General features: G+C 36.2%; 1 protein-coding gene across 1 annotated transcript in view; it reads left to right on the forward strand.

The window, feature by feature from the left end:
• CSMD1 (CUB and Sushi multiple domains 1) overlaps positions 1 to 14,719 on the forward strand; it is a 1,679,419-nt gene that overhangs the window by 245,601 nt on the left and 1,419,099 nt on the right. The window contains exon 2 of the mRNA XM_055567572.1: positions 1,163 to 1,275. Within this exon, the coding sequence (XP_055423547.1) occupies positions 1,163 to 1,275 (113 nt within the window). The remainder of the gene's footprint in view (positions 1 to 1,162; positions 1,276 to 14,719) is intronic.

The raw sequence follows: 14,719 nt of genomic DNA on the forward strand, positions 1-14,719 counted from the left end.
CTTCTGTTGGCTTTTGGTTTATTTTACTATACCTTTTCAAAGCTCTTGAGATGGCTTCTTGGATCACAAATAGGAGAATTTTCCTCTTTTCTGTGTGTGCTTTTAGTGCTGTTCCTTCCCATCTCAGCTCTGCTGATTTTGATACCTTGGATTTTGTATTCTCATTCAGTTTAATGTATTTTTAAAAATTACCTTGCGACTTCTTTGATCCATGGATTATTTGGAAGTGTGCTGTTTAGCAGCTGGCGATTGTCTTTTCATTTTTCTCTTATTAGTTTCTGGTTTGATTCTGCAACTACAGTGGTTGTAATCAAGCATTTAATACCATAGGCTTCCTAGCAAGACAGAGTTTCTCCTACTAGGAATGAATGCTCAAGTTAGTTTTTTTTTTTTTTTGTATCATAGGTTTGTGTTCAGACTGTACTAAACCATGTATCTGTAGAGACACTGCTTAATTAGCAAACTTTAGGTAAAATATAAACTGATGAAACATCTCTTTGGCCTTTTGAAAAGCTCTTCATTTGTAAAGTATTGTGCATATCATTATACTAGTTCAGTCCTTCAGAGTTCTGACTTTATCATCGTTAAGATATCTAAATGTATCCCAACTTAATGATAATTGAAACATGTATCTTACCATCTAAAAAATCTGTCTTGAAAACCAAATATTAAAATCAATTCATTTGACATCTGTCCAAGGCAATCATTGACTCTTATTTCTGATGCTGTGACTAGTATGTTTTCTTTTCAAGAGAAATGGATCTATTGTATGGAAATAGTAAAAGATAAGCATATTAACAATGAGATGTGACAACACACTGATCACTTAAAAAATAAACTCAAAAGCACGTGGAATGTTAATTTGTGTTGCAGGTATAATGTTGAGTGCATCGTTTCCATGCATTATGTTTAGACAATGGTGTATTGTACATTTACTTCAGGAAAGGATCTTTTCAAAAATTGTTTAAATAAGCAAGTTCTGGTATTGGAATGTGCTTCATTTCAATGAACTGGCAACGCCTGGTGTACGGATCATGTAATTGTTTAATGACTTATGTAAAATAAATAGGCCACGGTGGAAAGAAGAATTGAGACTTCATCAAATAAGCTTCAGAAACAAGTTCATACTTTTTAACTGTATTCACGTCTTTTTGGAATTCAGGTTATCGGGATTTCAGCTGCCTTCCTCCATCGTCAGCAGTGGCTCCATCCTTACTCTGTGGTTCACGACAGACTTCGCCGTGAGTGCCCAGGGATTTAAAGCGCTGTATGAAGGTAAGATGCTTGCTGCACACCGCCCACACCCACTGGGCCGATGGCTTCACACTGGCCAAGAAGGCTGTTCACACAAACCAAAGCTGCTGCTTCCGAGGTGGTTTTATTGGTTCAAGTGTTTGATTTCTGTGTTTTGATGCTGGGAGAATGCTATTTACTGTAATGGCTCAAATTTCTGGCACAACACGTGTGCTGACAATTTTCCTTTGTTGCTAGAGCTTTTTCATTGGAAGAATGGTTTTCTTTTGATGTGTGGCAGTGAAGTTTCGAGTATTTAAGATGTTAATTGACAGTCTTCCTTTTCTTCAATCTTAATGCAGACAAGCTTTCCTAAAATAATTGTTGGACAGTAATATTCAGAGTTGGTGCCTAGATAAAGTGAATCCCATTACATGAATTTTGGTTGTCATAATTTGAAACTTCGAATGAAGAAAGTGATTTCATTTGGTGCTTGCAAGGCATAGGGGGGTGCATTTCATTTTATTTTATTTAATTTTTGGTGTTTTCGGACTTTGTGCTGAAGTGACTTTGGGGTCTCACTGTCGTTGTTGACCCTTTTGGGCAGAAATTTCAAGAAGATAAAAGAGATTTCAGCCTTTGATAGAGGGAATAATATACATGATTGCAAAATATTCAATTTTAGGAAATTGCACTACTATATGGTAAATATAAGTGCTGAGGTCTGTTTAGTCTTGTTTCACATATATATTTTAATTTTTCTCTCATGTGCAATGCAGAATCTTTGATTTTTAACATAAACTCTGAAGCCCATGAATTGAAAAGGGCTATGTAGGGTGGGGGTGGGCCCAATCCAGTGTTCACTTAGCGAGCCTTCCTGGATTAAGTCGCCTCTGTGTGTGTTCCCCTTTGCAGTACTCCACACACTTTGGCAAAAATCATTCTTCTTGGAAAGATAAAATCTACACATGCTTCTTGCAACTGAACTTAGCTACTATGCAATTATCAGAAAATACAAGGTTAGACTGTCCTCTTTGCAAAGGAATAGAAACAGAACAATTCATCCTTTTATTTAAGTAAAGTCTTATGTGGAATAATGCTTAGAATTTTATACTAACTCTGACTCCAGTTCTTCCAGGTCATTGCTTTTATACATAAACGTGCATCCATTGCCTGAAAGAGTAACTCATCTTTAAGCTCATTACTGATTACCTGGGTATCATTTAATCTTTGGAAGAGTAACAGGCTAGTTCAAGGTTAATAGGTGCTACTAGCTTTCAGATTTGCTTGTATCTACCACTTCCTGTATACCCCAGCTTCAGGTAATTTTTTTCTCACTTGACATTACAAAAGTGTTCCTGAAGCAATCTGTACTAGCTACTGTGAAACAGAACTTGTCCAGTCAGCACATATGGTATTTCAGAAGGTGGGTAATGCTTCAACATTTTAGAAACCTTGGCAGTTTTCTTTCCCTTTCTGACAAAGTTGATCCTTAATACCGTGTTTTGGTGAATTTCCTAAGATAAATGCTGCAGAAACTCTACTGACGCTGAGTGACTGCCAAATGAATACTTAAACTGAATCTTTCTGGGCTGTTGGTGGTGGTGTTTGTGGTTGTCATCATGGCATAGTGAAAAATGATTGGTGAGATTGTCTCTGTTGGGAAAAATGTTTACAAGTTATCAACAAAATTGGAGAAATGATGAGAAAAACAGAGCCATGAGTTAAATGCATTTTTTAAAATGTTGTGTGAAGATGTTTGAAATTTTTGTTTGCAATAGTTGCATTACAATATAGCCTGATATTTACAAGTAAATACCACTCGTTATTTTGAAAGCAAAGCATCAAAATAAAAGTTCTTTCTTAGCAAAATAAAAATCATAAAGTGTGCAATATCTTTACTTGTAAAATATTTTTTATTAGCTTACAGATCAACTGATAAAATAAATTTGTGTTATCTGTTGAAATAAAGTTAATTGCAGTCTAAATAGAAGATTAAAGATAAGAATTTTTGCAGAAGAGACTAAAACTTTGTAAATATCAGCTGGTTTATCAATATCATTTCATACAGGAAATGTATACACAGCTATAACTAACCAATATAATGGTTATGGGAAAAAGTGAGATTTATATTGAGACCAGTGTATAAAATATTTAGATACACTTATTCAGATATAATATTAAGCCTAACCAATGAGTCAGAAAAATATCTAAAGTTGTTTTGGAACTAGAACATTGAATCCCACTGGTTTTTATACTGACAACACTGTCTTCCTAGTAATTAATATAAACCAAATAATACAATAAAATGTCTGTGTCTTATCAAAGACCTCTGAGGAAAATTTGAATTAAATTTTAATGCTAAATGAGCTTTAATTTTTTCTCTAGTTCTTAAATGATTACCAATTTTTCCAAATTTATGTTTAATTTTTTATTTATATTTATTTGTTGAATTGGGAGAAAATCTTCCACTCTTAAAAAAAAAAAAAAATCTGTCTGTACAACTTAACCTGGACTTGATCTGGGCACTGGACTTTATAGTTTGCTGACAAACTTAGTACTACTAGAGCTAAAAAAGCTCTGTTTTTCTCATCATTTCTCCAATTTTGTTGATAACTTGTAAACATTTTTCCCAACAGAGACAATCTCACCAATCATTTTTCACTGCCATGATGACAACCACAAACACCACCACCAACAGCCCAGAAAGATTCAGTTTAAGTATTCATTTGGCAGTCACTCAGCGTCAGTAGAGTTTCTGCAGCATTTATCTTAGGAAATTCACCAAAACACGGTATTAAGGATCAACTTTGTCAGAAAGGGAAAGAAAACTGCCAAGGTTTCTATAGTACTTTGGGATAAGTACTATTTACATAAATTATTATTCATACATGGAGATATTAAGCTACCTAAGGAATATGGAAAAAGTAAATTAAATTATTCTAATTAATGTGTTCAGTCATTGAATTTAACCCTGAAAATTAAATGGAGATATTTATACATGTCTCACTAATATTATTCACATATAGTAGTTAGCTTTTTAAGTAGTGGGTAAGTTCATAGATTGTTGATAAAATTAACATATTTTAACCCATAAATATAGAATAATAAATTTGAAGTTACTACTTTAATAGGGTATTTTATAAAGTTATATTTCATAGTTCTGTCACTGAACATTATTCTTCATGGCCAGCCAAAGAATTTGCATGATTTTATTTGGTAAATTTATAATAAATACACTGGGATTACACATAATTTACAATGAGATGAATTACTATCAGTATTCCTATGCTTGTCCAATATTGAAGCCTTAGGTATATAAATAACATTCATTTTTTCTACCTTCCAACTTTTTTCATTAAGATCTCAGTTACTGAAATAAAATTATTTGTATCATCACATTTATTTATGATTTAAGAAAAAAAAATCTTCCAGGGGGTCAGAAACTTGACATGGCATGTCAAGACATGACAGATATTATATCATGACAAACATGTGACAAGGCAGTCATGAGACTTTAGAACAAAGAGAACAAATCCATTTGGTGACATGTGACAATCTAGAATTGTGCCCCAAGGAACCTGTCACTCTGATAATTTTATTTGTTTCACTTTTTAAAAGGCAAGTCTTCTCTGTTCTAATATTTTGTCTTACTAGTGACAAAGTGAACTAAATATTAGAAACACTAGTGAATGTATGATGAAAATAATTTCACTCCCAGTTTTTGGTTCTGAAATCTAATTTATTTTTAAGTGACACATCTCTTATTAATGCACATCCTGAATATCACTTCAGATGTTTCATGAATTACTTGGTAATTTTTCATACATTAACTTTCAATAATTTTAGTATTGGTTATATTTTAAAATTTTAGTTTTTTTTTAACCAATTGTTTACTATAATTTAGATTGACTTTTAATATTTTTGCAGGTAAAATAAGTTTCTTTGACACTGTATTTTTATACTCTAGTATCTGTATAAAAAGAATTTCTAGATATTATACAAGCTGCATTTGAATAGAAAGCCCTGATTCTGTGATTCAAATTGAGTCCAATGTGTATTCACTAAAATTAATACTTTTCTTCTATAGAACATTTATTGATAGTGTAGGGCAATTCTATTGATTGGAAACAAAGTTGTCCAAGGCTTTATCCATGGGATGACTCTTTTTTTTCTTTTTTAAAGAAATTTGAACAGAAATTTTATGCACATTTTACCACAGAAATTACTTTTGCTGTAATTGTTTGAGGTAAAAGGAAGGTTAAGTTGGATTCTTGTCTAAGGTAAACCTGATAGAAATGGTAAGAATCTATTTTCTTAAATATTTCTTTAAAAATCTGGCTGACATGGTAGTTGAAAAGGAAAAAAAAAAACTAACCACAATTGTAGACAGTCAAATATTTTGTCCATAAAATACTAATTTTACACATTCAGCATTTATCTCACCTTCCCATGGTGCCATATTTGAATATATTAAATTTTGTGCTTTAAATCTATAAGAATCTGACAGTTTAAAAAATCTTTTTAGGAAAAATACCACCAGCAGAGTGAGAAAGAATTTGGCATTACTAAATTGCAAAGATTAGCTTGTGGCAGGAAACTGTATTGCATACAAACTAGCACAATAGATGGAGTGAAAAAAACAGTTGCCCACAAAGATGCTTAAAGACACTCCCTCAAGTTATAAAATTCTATTCTAGAGAAACTCTGCTCTTTCATTTTGTTTTGTCTTAAAATTATTCATTCTATTGATTATACTCTTATGTCCTCACTAAGGTATATGTTTCTCTATGGATAGATAGTAAATAAGTGAATGAAAGATAGATAGATGAAAGGGATAGATTGATAATCCATAGTTAACACAGGTGATAGGTAGATACATAATAAACAGGCAGACAGGTGGATGAACGGATGGATGAATAGATGTGCCTAAAATGGTATAAATTCTTATATATATTTTCTTATTAAATCTTCACGATTCCTAATATTCCTAATATTACCTAATATTACTGGACAGATAAAATGAAATAGTGATGTATAGTAACTTAGTTTGTCAAGACCTTATAGCTACTAAATAGTGAAGAGGGGAAATTAAACATCAATCTGCCTATTTCCAGATGTTGTCATTCTTAACAATGTACTATGTTTTCTCTAATATAATCTTTGTTTACATGTATGGAAATACACACATAAAGATAAGCATGTATCCACATATGTGTATACGCAAAATCACACTTTTGTATATATATACATATGTGTATATATGTATATACACACTATATATGCATGGAGCATATATGTATATCCTTGTGTAAGTGGACATAGATTTACTGACTCATTCTCTCTCATTTATTTATTATGCTTTTATTGAGTATCTACCAGAGACTCAATACTGAGCTAAATGTTAAGAGTACAAAGATGATGACGAGAATGGTGTTTTTTCTGAAGGAGTAGTAAGCAAAAATGACAAAATTCAGTAGAACAGAGAGTGCAGTTGGTTCTAATAACTAGCTATGGTGTTTGACATGATTGAGCAGGAGGGAAGGCCCGTGTACGCGGGGACAGAGATCATGATGGAGTTAATACTTGAGCTGTACCACCAAGTGTTTAAAGAGTGCACGTGCTAAATCCTGACTTTGTATCAGTCATTGAATACACGTTCTCCAAGGAAGATGGGTCACTGGGGATCTTTCTGAGTGAGGAAGAATTATGGGCAAAAATGTGGCGGAGCTTAGCATCTGTAAGAACTGTGGGACGTCCCCTGGTGTGTACTCAGAGCTCCCGGTAGGCCTGGAGTGTGGTCCCTCGGGCTGGCGGTACAGTCAGTGAGGTCAGGTTAACGTTGAAACAGCCCTGAGATAGAATTCTTCCTCTGTGAGATCCTCAGAAAGGCTGAATTCATCTCACTGGACAGGTAAACAGACTGAAGCACTTTCGTTTGTAAATGCTTCCATTTTACAATTTCATCACATTTTAGCTTTTAAATCATGATTGATGTGCCCGAAATGTGTATAGATGGAAGTGAAATAATGTGGATTAAGTGAATCCTGAATTCTTGCAGCAGCTTCCCCCCCACCCCGAGTTGTTAGAGGTCACCTGTTACCTCCTCTCCTGTGGTCATTTTTGTTTGCATCCTTGAGGGCAGTGTGGGCTCCAGGCAAAGATTTCAATACTTGACATGTGGCTCTAAATAAATATTTAAAAATATTGTTTGATAAAAATTCTTCACTCAGCCCTACCTTAATCTCATCCCGTAGTTCAAATTTCTTACCCTCAAAACCTAAAAGGAGATTTGATAATAGGTGTCACAGTTAGCTGATTGGAATTTGATTTTCTCTTTGGTTAACACATCTTATTATCTAGAAGTTTCTAAAACACACATACACAGACACCTCCCCCAAAAATGATGGTTTAAAAACAAAGAGTTTTGTTGACCCACTGCATATGCAAGCATTTCTTCTTTAAAAAATAATGGACTCCATACAGGCCATTCAGTTAAACCTGTGAAAACTTAAATGGATTGATTTCATTTCTTATGGATTTATTTTGGGGAAGAGAATGGGCTTCGTTTTCATAAACTACTTAGATTTTCACCAGGGAAATGTGAATCTTGGCCACAGAGCAGACGTTTCATTCCGGAGTCACTAAGTGATTAACTCCGTGGTGGGCGGGGCTTCTCACTGAGAGAGTTTCTTGTTCCCTGAATGCATTTGGCATTTCCCTCTGACACAGCCCTCAAGTAGAATTTTCTTTCGTTTAACATCCATGGATCTGGATTTAGAAAGAACAGCTAGATTATTACCCTTCAAGCTCAAAGCTTTATTTAGGATGTCAGCGCTGATTTATTTCTCCCTTGAAGTGATTATCCAAACTCAGCCTGAATTAAAGCGTGGAATGTGAATGACCCACCTGGCAGGAGAGAAGCATTTCCAACTGAAGAAAGTGAAGGTGGAAGAACAGCAGTTGGCTGTCCATTAGCCAATGCTCTACCATTACTTTGGATTCATAACAATTACTGAGGCTAAAACGAAGGGCAAACGTCTAAAATTACCTTCCTCTTGACTGTTAGGTCCTCTAGGCTGGTGAGCCCAGGTGAGGACGTAGCTTATGGAGGACACACTTTCCTCCGTGGTGGAGAGCAGAGCCGGCAGTCCTCACGACGGTCCTTCCCCAGGCTTAGATGCCAGAGCCTCGTCCCCTCTCTTGTTCTTGATTTGCAGGGTGTTCAGGTGGCTCGGACAGTAAACTGCTAGTGCTGCTGCTGCTAAGTCGCTTCAGTCGTGTCCGACTCCATGCGACCCCATAGACGGCAGCCCACCAGGCTCCCCCGTCCCTGGGATTCTCCAGGCAAGAACACTGGAGTCGGTTGTCATTTCCTTCTCCAATGCATGAAAGTGAAAAGTGAAAGTGAAGTCGCTCAGTCGTGTCCGACTCTTAGCAACCCCATGGACTGCAGCCTACCAGGCTCCTCCGTCCATGGGATTTTCCAGGCAAGAGTACTGGAGTGGGGTGCCATCACCTTCTCCGTCGGACGGTAAAGCCTCTGCCTATAAGGCGGGAGACCCGGGTTCGATCCCTGGGTCAGGAAGATCTCCTGGAGCAGGAAATGGCGACCCATTCCAGTACTCTTGCCTGGAAAATCCCACAGATGGAGGAGCCTGGTGGGCTACAGTCCATGGGCTCACAAAGAGTCGGACACGACTGAATGACTTCACTTTCTTTTCTTTCAGCAGTAGGCACACTAGGACCACTCTTCAAAGGTTTTGGAATGGCACTTGAAATTAATTATTCCTGGTAGTAATATGAACACTAACGTCTCCAAAATGTGCAGAGATAGGAGAGAAGTAGTGACTTTCTAAAAGTTCAATTAAGTCAATAAATGTTGGGTCAGAGCAGGAAGATCTGAACAGATGCACAGTTTTGTACATAGGTGTGTTTTTCCCACAGAAAACATTTCATAGACTTCACCAAGGTCTCAGTTGTTTCATAACTAACATAAAGGTAATACAGGATGATAATATTAGCTCTGCTACCCTGAGGCATCAAATGTTCCTTAACCTGATTTCTGCTACTTATCTCATCTTTTACTTCTGTTGTTTTGATTCTGATACCAGATTACAGTTGGACTTCATAGATGGGCCTTGAGTTCTGGGGTGGACTAGGGCTGTCCTGTCAGTATGGATGATCTGGTTCCTATGAATTGTAGTCTATTAATTTGGCCTTTTGATTTTATATGTTCTGTGAACTTAATTAATGTTTTCCCTCGAGAGATGAATTTGTTCTCTGTGTACTACAAAATCCAGTTTCTGATTCAGTAAGAGTGGATAGCAGTGATCCACCAAGACCATAAATTCTACTGTGGGACCTATTTAGTGATATTAAGTTAGTTGTTTTCCCTGGTGAGACACCAGTACACACATACACACACACACACACACACTATACACAGTCACACTCTTTATATCATCATGTACAATTTCTCTTCAGACATCATCCTAAGAAATCATTTTCTTTAAAGTATTCAGTACGGTTCAAATAGTTTTAGTCATATGTGTATTGACCTAAGGGGACATTCATGATACAAGAAAGTGGGAAAAATGCAGTATAATCTGATTTTGTTGAAAATAACTTTTAAATGTACTTGTATATGTATGTATGCACATGTATGTGTGTATGTGTATCCATCATCTGTATATTTGTATGGCATACGCCCCTATGAGTACCCAGAAAAGTACAGGAGGATACCTGAATGGTTAATAAACATGTATGTGGGAGTGATTGAAATGCTTAAGAAGATGGATAGCTTGGTTTTTCTCTATATTATTGAGTTATGTAGCTTGTTGCAGTGGGTATTTAAAAAAATCAAGTAATGAACATTGTAAAGGGAAGAAAATGTAGATTATGCTAGAAATGGATATTCTTAAATGAATCTCTGGGTCTTACATGGAAATAAAAAAGTGGGGCCAGGTAATTTTAAGTCGTTCAGTATCATTTTCAAATGGCTGAGTTCATGGGTTCTAAGGCCAGCACTGGCACAGAAATAGTGGTCTGTCTAAAAGGGACTTAATAAAAGGTAAATTAATTCCATAGAAAAGACATCCTCAACATTGTTGTTCAATAACAAAGGAAAGATTGGTCAATACTTCACCTCCCCCAGTGTAATTGTACTTGTGTTTCTTAAGATTTGTCTTCATGATGATTCAAGTTTTACCCTTTGTACTCACTCATCTCCCAAGACTTTTCTTTTTTTTGTGGATCTTTTGCAAAGATATCTTGTGTTGCTCCAAGTTAATATGCATATGTGATTAGCAATAAGTAATCTCAGATAAGGTGGGAGAAAAGTGATCATTATTTAGATGAGATAAAGCATGTTCAGGGTGGTTTGGCTGTAGTAAATGATCATTATTTAAAATTAAGCTTATAAGCAAAAATAATGAGATTGGATGATTTTTTTTTCTTAAAATTCTCTTTTTTGGCCATCATTGGTCCTTAATGAACCACTCAATATGCTAGAAATTAGATGACCTCTCTATTTAAACACCCTCAGGTCTTGGCTTCCTACCATTCTGCTACTAGAAATGGGAAAGTTGGCAAAATTAATTTCTTAAATATTTACATGTGGGTGGTGCAAAAATTCCGAGTGTGGATTCAGGCCAGTTTCTCAATCACTGAGTATGACCATTGGATAAATTACTTAAGTCCTTACTGTATCAGATTCCTCACTTGTAAAATTGAAAAGTTCCAACCTTGAATTGTTACGAGATCTAGAGAAGATGAGGTCTTTATACCACATAGCTCTGTCCTTGGTATACAACACTTCTAATTTATTCTTCCGGTTCTGCAATACTTGCATAGAGAATGACCTCAGTAAGTGTAGTGGGTGGTTATTTCTTCTAAATTGGGAATTATATAATCTTCTTCAGTCCTTATGACTATCTCATTTTGTGTTCTTTTCCCCTTGTGCTGTCTTATTCTTGGGACACCTTTGTCTACCTCTATCCCAGCTTCTCTGTGCATTTTGTCTCTTCAGCTTAAAAAAAAAATAGTCAAAGATTTTAAAAAAATAGAATCTTTCTAGTGAAAGTGCAAAACACAAATTCATCCCTGGTGTAGTGGTGAGTGGCTCTTTCTGCTTTTAGGACTAGCTGGCAAGTTGTACATTGTGTAACTTCAATTTTTTTTTCTTAACTCAAGTAGGTAGGCATTTTTGCTCTTGTTTTGTGGTTGTTTAGTCTTTAGTCTACAGTAAGAAGAATATGTTAATACAAAGAGGTCACTGAGGAAAGGTAAAGTTACATTTTTCCCCTAGCTTCTGGTTATAGGAGGAGATAACTAAGAATGAGATTTATCTGAACTATAAAAAGAAAAGCACACAACCATCCATGGGCTGAAATCAAAAAAGATCCAAGAATGCTAGAAATGCACATTATAAATTAGGATAAATATATATTCAGATCAGATCAGATCAGTTGCTCAGTCATGTCTGACTCTTTGCAACCCCATGAATCGCAGCATGCCAGGCCTTCCTGTCCATCACCAACTCCTGGAGTTCACTCAGACACGTCCATCGAGTCAGTGATGCCATCCAGCCATCTCATCCTCTGTTGTCCCCTTCTCCTCTTGCCCCCAATCCCTCCCAGCATCAGAGTCTTTTCCAATGAGTCAACTCTTTGCATGAGGTGGCCAAAGTACTGGAGTTTCAGCTTTAGCATCATTCCTTCCAAAGAAATCTCAGGGCTGATCTCCACATATTACAATTTGATAAGTCAAAATTAGTTTTAGGAAGGGAGACCTGCCTCTCTTCTTCAGGTCCTTTTGTGAGAAAACTGGAAATTATATGAACTATTAGTCAGCCCATAGCCCTGTACAAAAGTTAAGCTTTAAGCAGATCCTTCACTCTCTGATAAACACAGTGGAATTAATGCCAAATGTCTGCTCAAATGACAGAAATAGAAATATTTGTTTAGCTGCAAAGTTTTCAACTCAGTCTACAGGAGGTTCAGAGTTCATTTCCAACTTTGCACTTACTATGTAAATTTGTTATTGTTTCTGAGACTCTTCTAGCGAAGGTTAGTGGGTCACTGAATATCAAACAAACATCTGTAGTGCAAAGTCTAAGCACATTTTTCAAAGAATGTGTTCATTTAAAAAATCTCCAACCTTACTGGCAATTTCTTTCCTCTTTTTAAAGTTCTTTTCTCTAAGTGTAGGCAGAAACTGTAATTTTCTGTTTGGCCAAAAATTCCAGTTGGCTAACTTTTGACCAACTGAATATAATCTCTTCTGAATTATATATATGATATTGACCTGTATAGGATTCATATTCTCAGGTGCAACTTGTCTATGACCCAAGATATTATTGCAAAAGTTCAACAAAAAAGAGAAAAGTCTTGGGAGATGAGTGAGTAAAAAGGGTAAAACTTGAGTTATCATCATGAAGGCAAATCAATCACGGGTTTATTGTTAGTTTCAACAAAATAAGCCATAGATTTCATTGAACAACTTGAAAGAGCATCATATAAAATTATACTATGTGTTTGTGCATGTTCCATAATCAGTCATTTCTTACTATTTTAATTGTTTATTTCACTCCTTTGTGCAACTGGACATGGAACACCAGACTGGTTCCAAACAGGGAAAGGAGTTCATCAAGGCTGTATATTGTCACCCTGCTTCTTTAACTTATATGCAGAGTACATCATGTGAAATGCCAGGCTGGATGAAACACAAGCTGGATTCAAGATTGCCGGGAGAAATATCAATAACCTCAGATATGCACATGACACCACCTTTATGGCAGAAAACGAAGAACTAAAGAGCCTCTTGATGAAAGTGAAAGAGGAGAGTGCAAAAAAAAGTTGGCTGAAACTCAGCATTCAGAAAACTAAAATCATGGCATCTGGTCCCATCTTCATGGCAAATAGATTGGGAAACAATGGAAACAGTGTCAGATTTTATTTTGGGGGGCTCCAAAATCACTGCAGATGGTGATTGCAGCCATGAAATTAAAAGACACTTACTCCTTGGAAAGAAAGTTATGACCAACCTAGACAGCATATTAAAAAGCAGAGACATTACTTTGTCAACAAAGGTCCATCTAGTCAAGGCTATGGTTTTTCCAGTAGTCATGTATGGATGTGAGAGTTGGACTATAAAGAAAGCTGAGTGCTGAAGAATTGATGCTTTTGAACTGTGGTGTTGGAGAAGACTCTTGAGAGTGCCTTGGACTGCAAGGAGATCCAACCAGTCCATCCTAAAGGAAATCAGTCCTGGGTGTTTATTGGAAGGACTGATGTTGAAGCTGAAACTCCAATACTTTGGCCACCTGATGCAAAGAGCTGACTCATTTAAAAAGACCCTAATGCTGGGAAAGATTGAAGGCTGGAGGAGAAGGGGATGACAGAGGATGGAATGGTTGGATGCCATCATCAACTCAATGGACATGAGTTTGAGCAAGCTCCAGGAGTTGGTGATGGACAGGGAAGCCTGGCATGCTGCAGTCCATGGGGTCACAAAAAGTTGGACACAACTGAGTGACCAAACTGAACTGTGCTACTCAGAGTAATGTAAGAAGTGAGGTGAAGTGAAGTGAAAGTTGCTCAATCGTGTCCAACTCTTTGCAACCCCATGGACTATATAGTCCATGGATCTCTCTAGGCCAGAATACTGGAGTGGGTAGCCTTTCCTTTCTCCACAGAGTAATGTAAACCTAAATACAAAATGCTTTTGGTTATATCTAAGTATTAACCAAGAGAATAAGATACAGAAATGAAAGTGAACATTCGAGTAATGAAAGGCAGTATTTTTTCATTTATTTGTATTCTCCATTGTATTTTCATTTATTTGTATGTAATTTTTTTTTTTTTATAAAACCTCATAATGGAGATTGTGGGCTGCAAACACTTCCTTTTGTGACAACAGAGAGTGAAATGCCCTTTCTAGTCGCTGCCTGTATGTTCTACTTGCTTCCTTGCAGACATCCTTGACATTGGTTCTTTCAAAATATGACCTTATATTTCTTTCTTATCCTCAGGAGTTAAAAAATAAAACAAACAATAAAACACTATTTAACAAAAGTAGACTAGCCTGGGGCATGTCGATTTGCAACATGAGTTTATTTGTATAGGTCTTATTAAGATGCAGTAGTCATTTTAATCATATATCTTCTAAGCGTTAATTTTGTTTTTCCAAGCGTACATCCACTTTTCTTAAAATATGCTTTTAAATATTAAGATAATGGAATGGAAAGCCACATTTGGGAAGGAGAGGAGGGTGGGTGAGTGGACATCTGGTGTGTGGGGACATCTGAGTTTTCTCCTGCAGTTCCGCCTGGGTGTGGGAGGGTAGCAAATGGGAGATTTTGTGCAGGAATATGATGGAACACATTTTAGATCTGGATGTGTCATCCATCTCAACAAATAAAATTGGGGTTTCAGCATTCTGCATCTTTTTTTTTTTAAAGACTTTCACACTTGCTCAAAATCTT

Source organism: Bubalus kerabau, chromosome 2, assembly GCF_029407905.1.
Source record: "Bubalus kerabau isolate K-KA32 ecotype Philippines breed swamp buffalo chromosome 2, PCC_UOA_SB_1v2, whole genome shotgun sequence".
In the NCBI taxonomy this organism is placed as follows: Eukaryota; Metazoa; Chordata; class Mammalia; order Artiodactyla; family Bovidae; genus Bubalus; species Bubalus kerabau.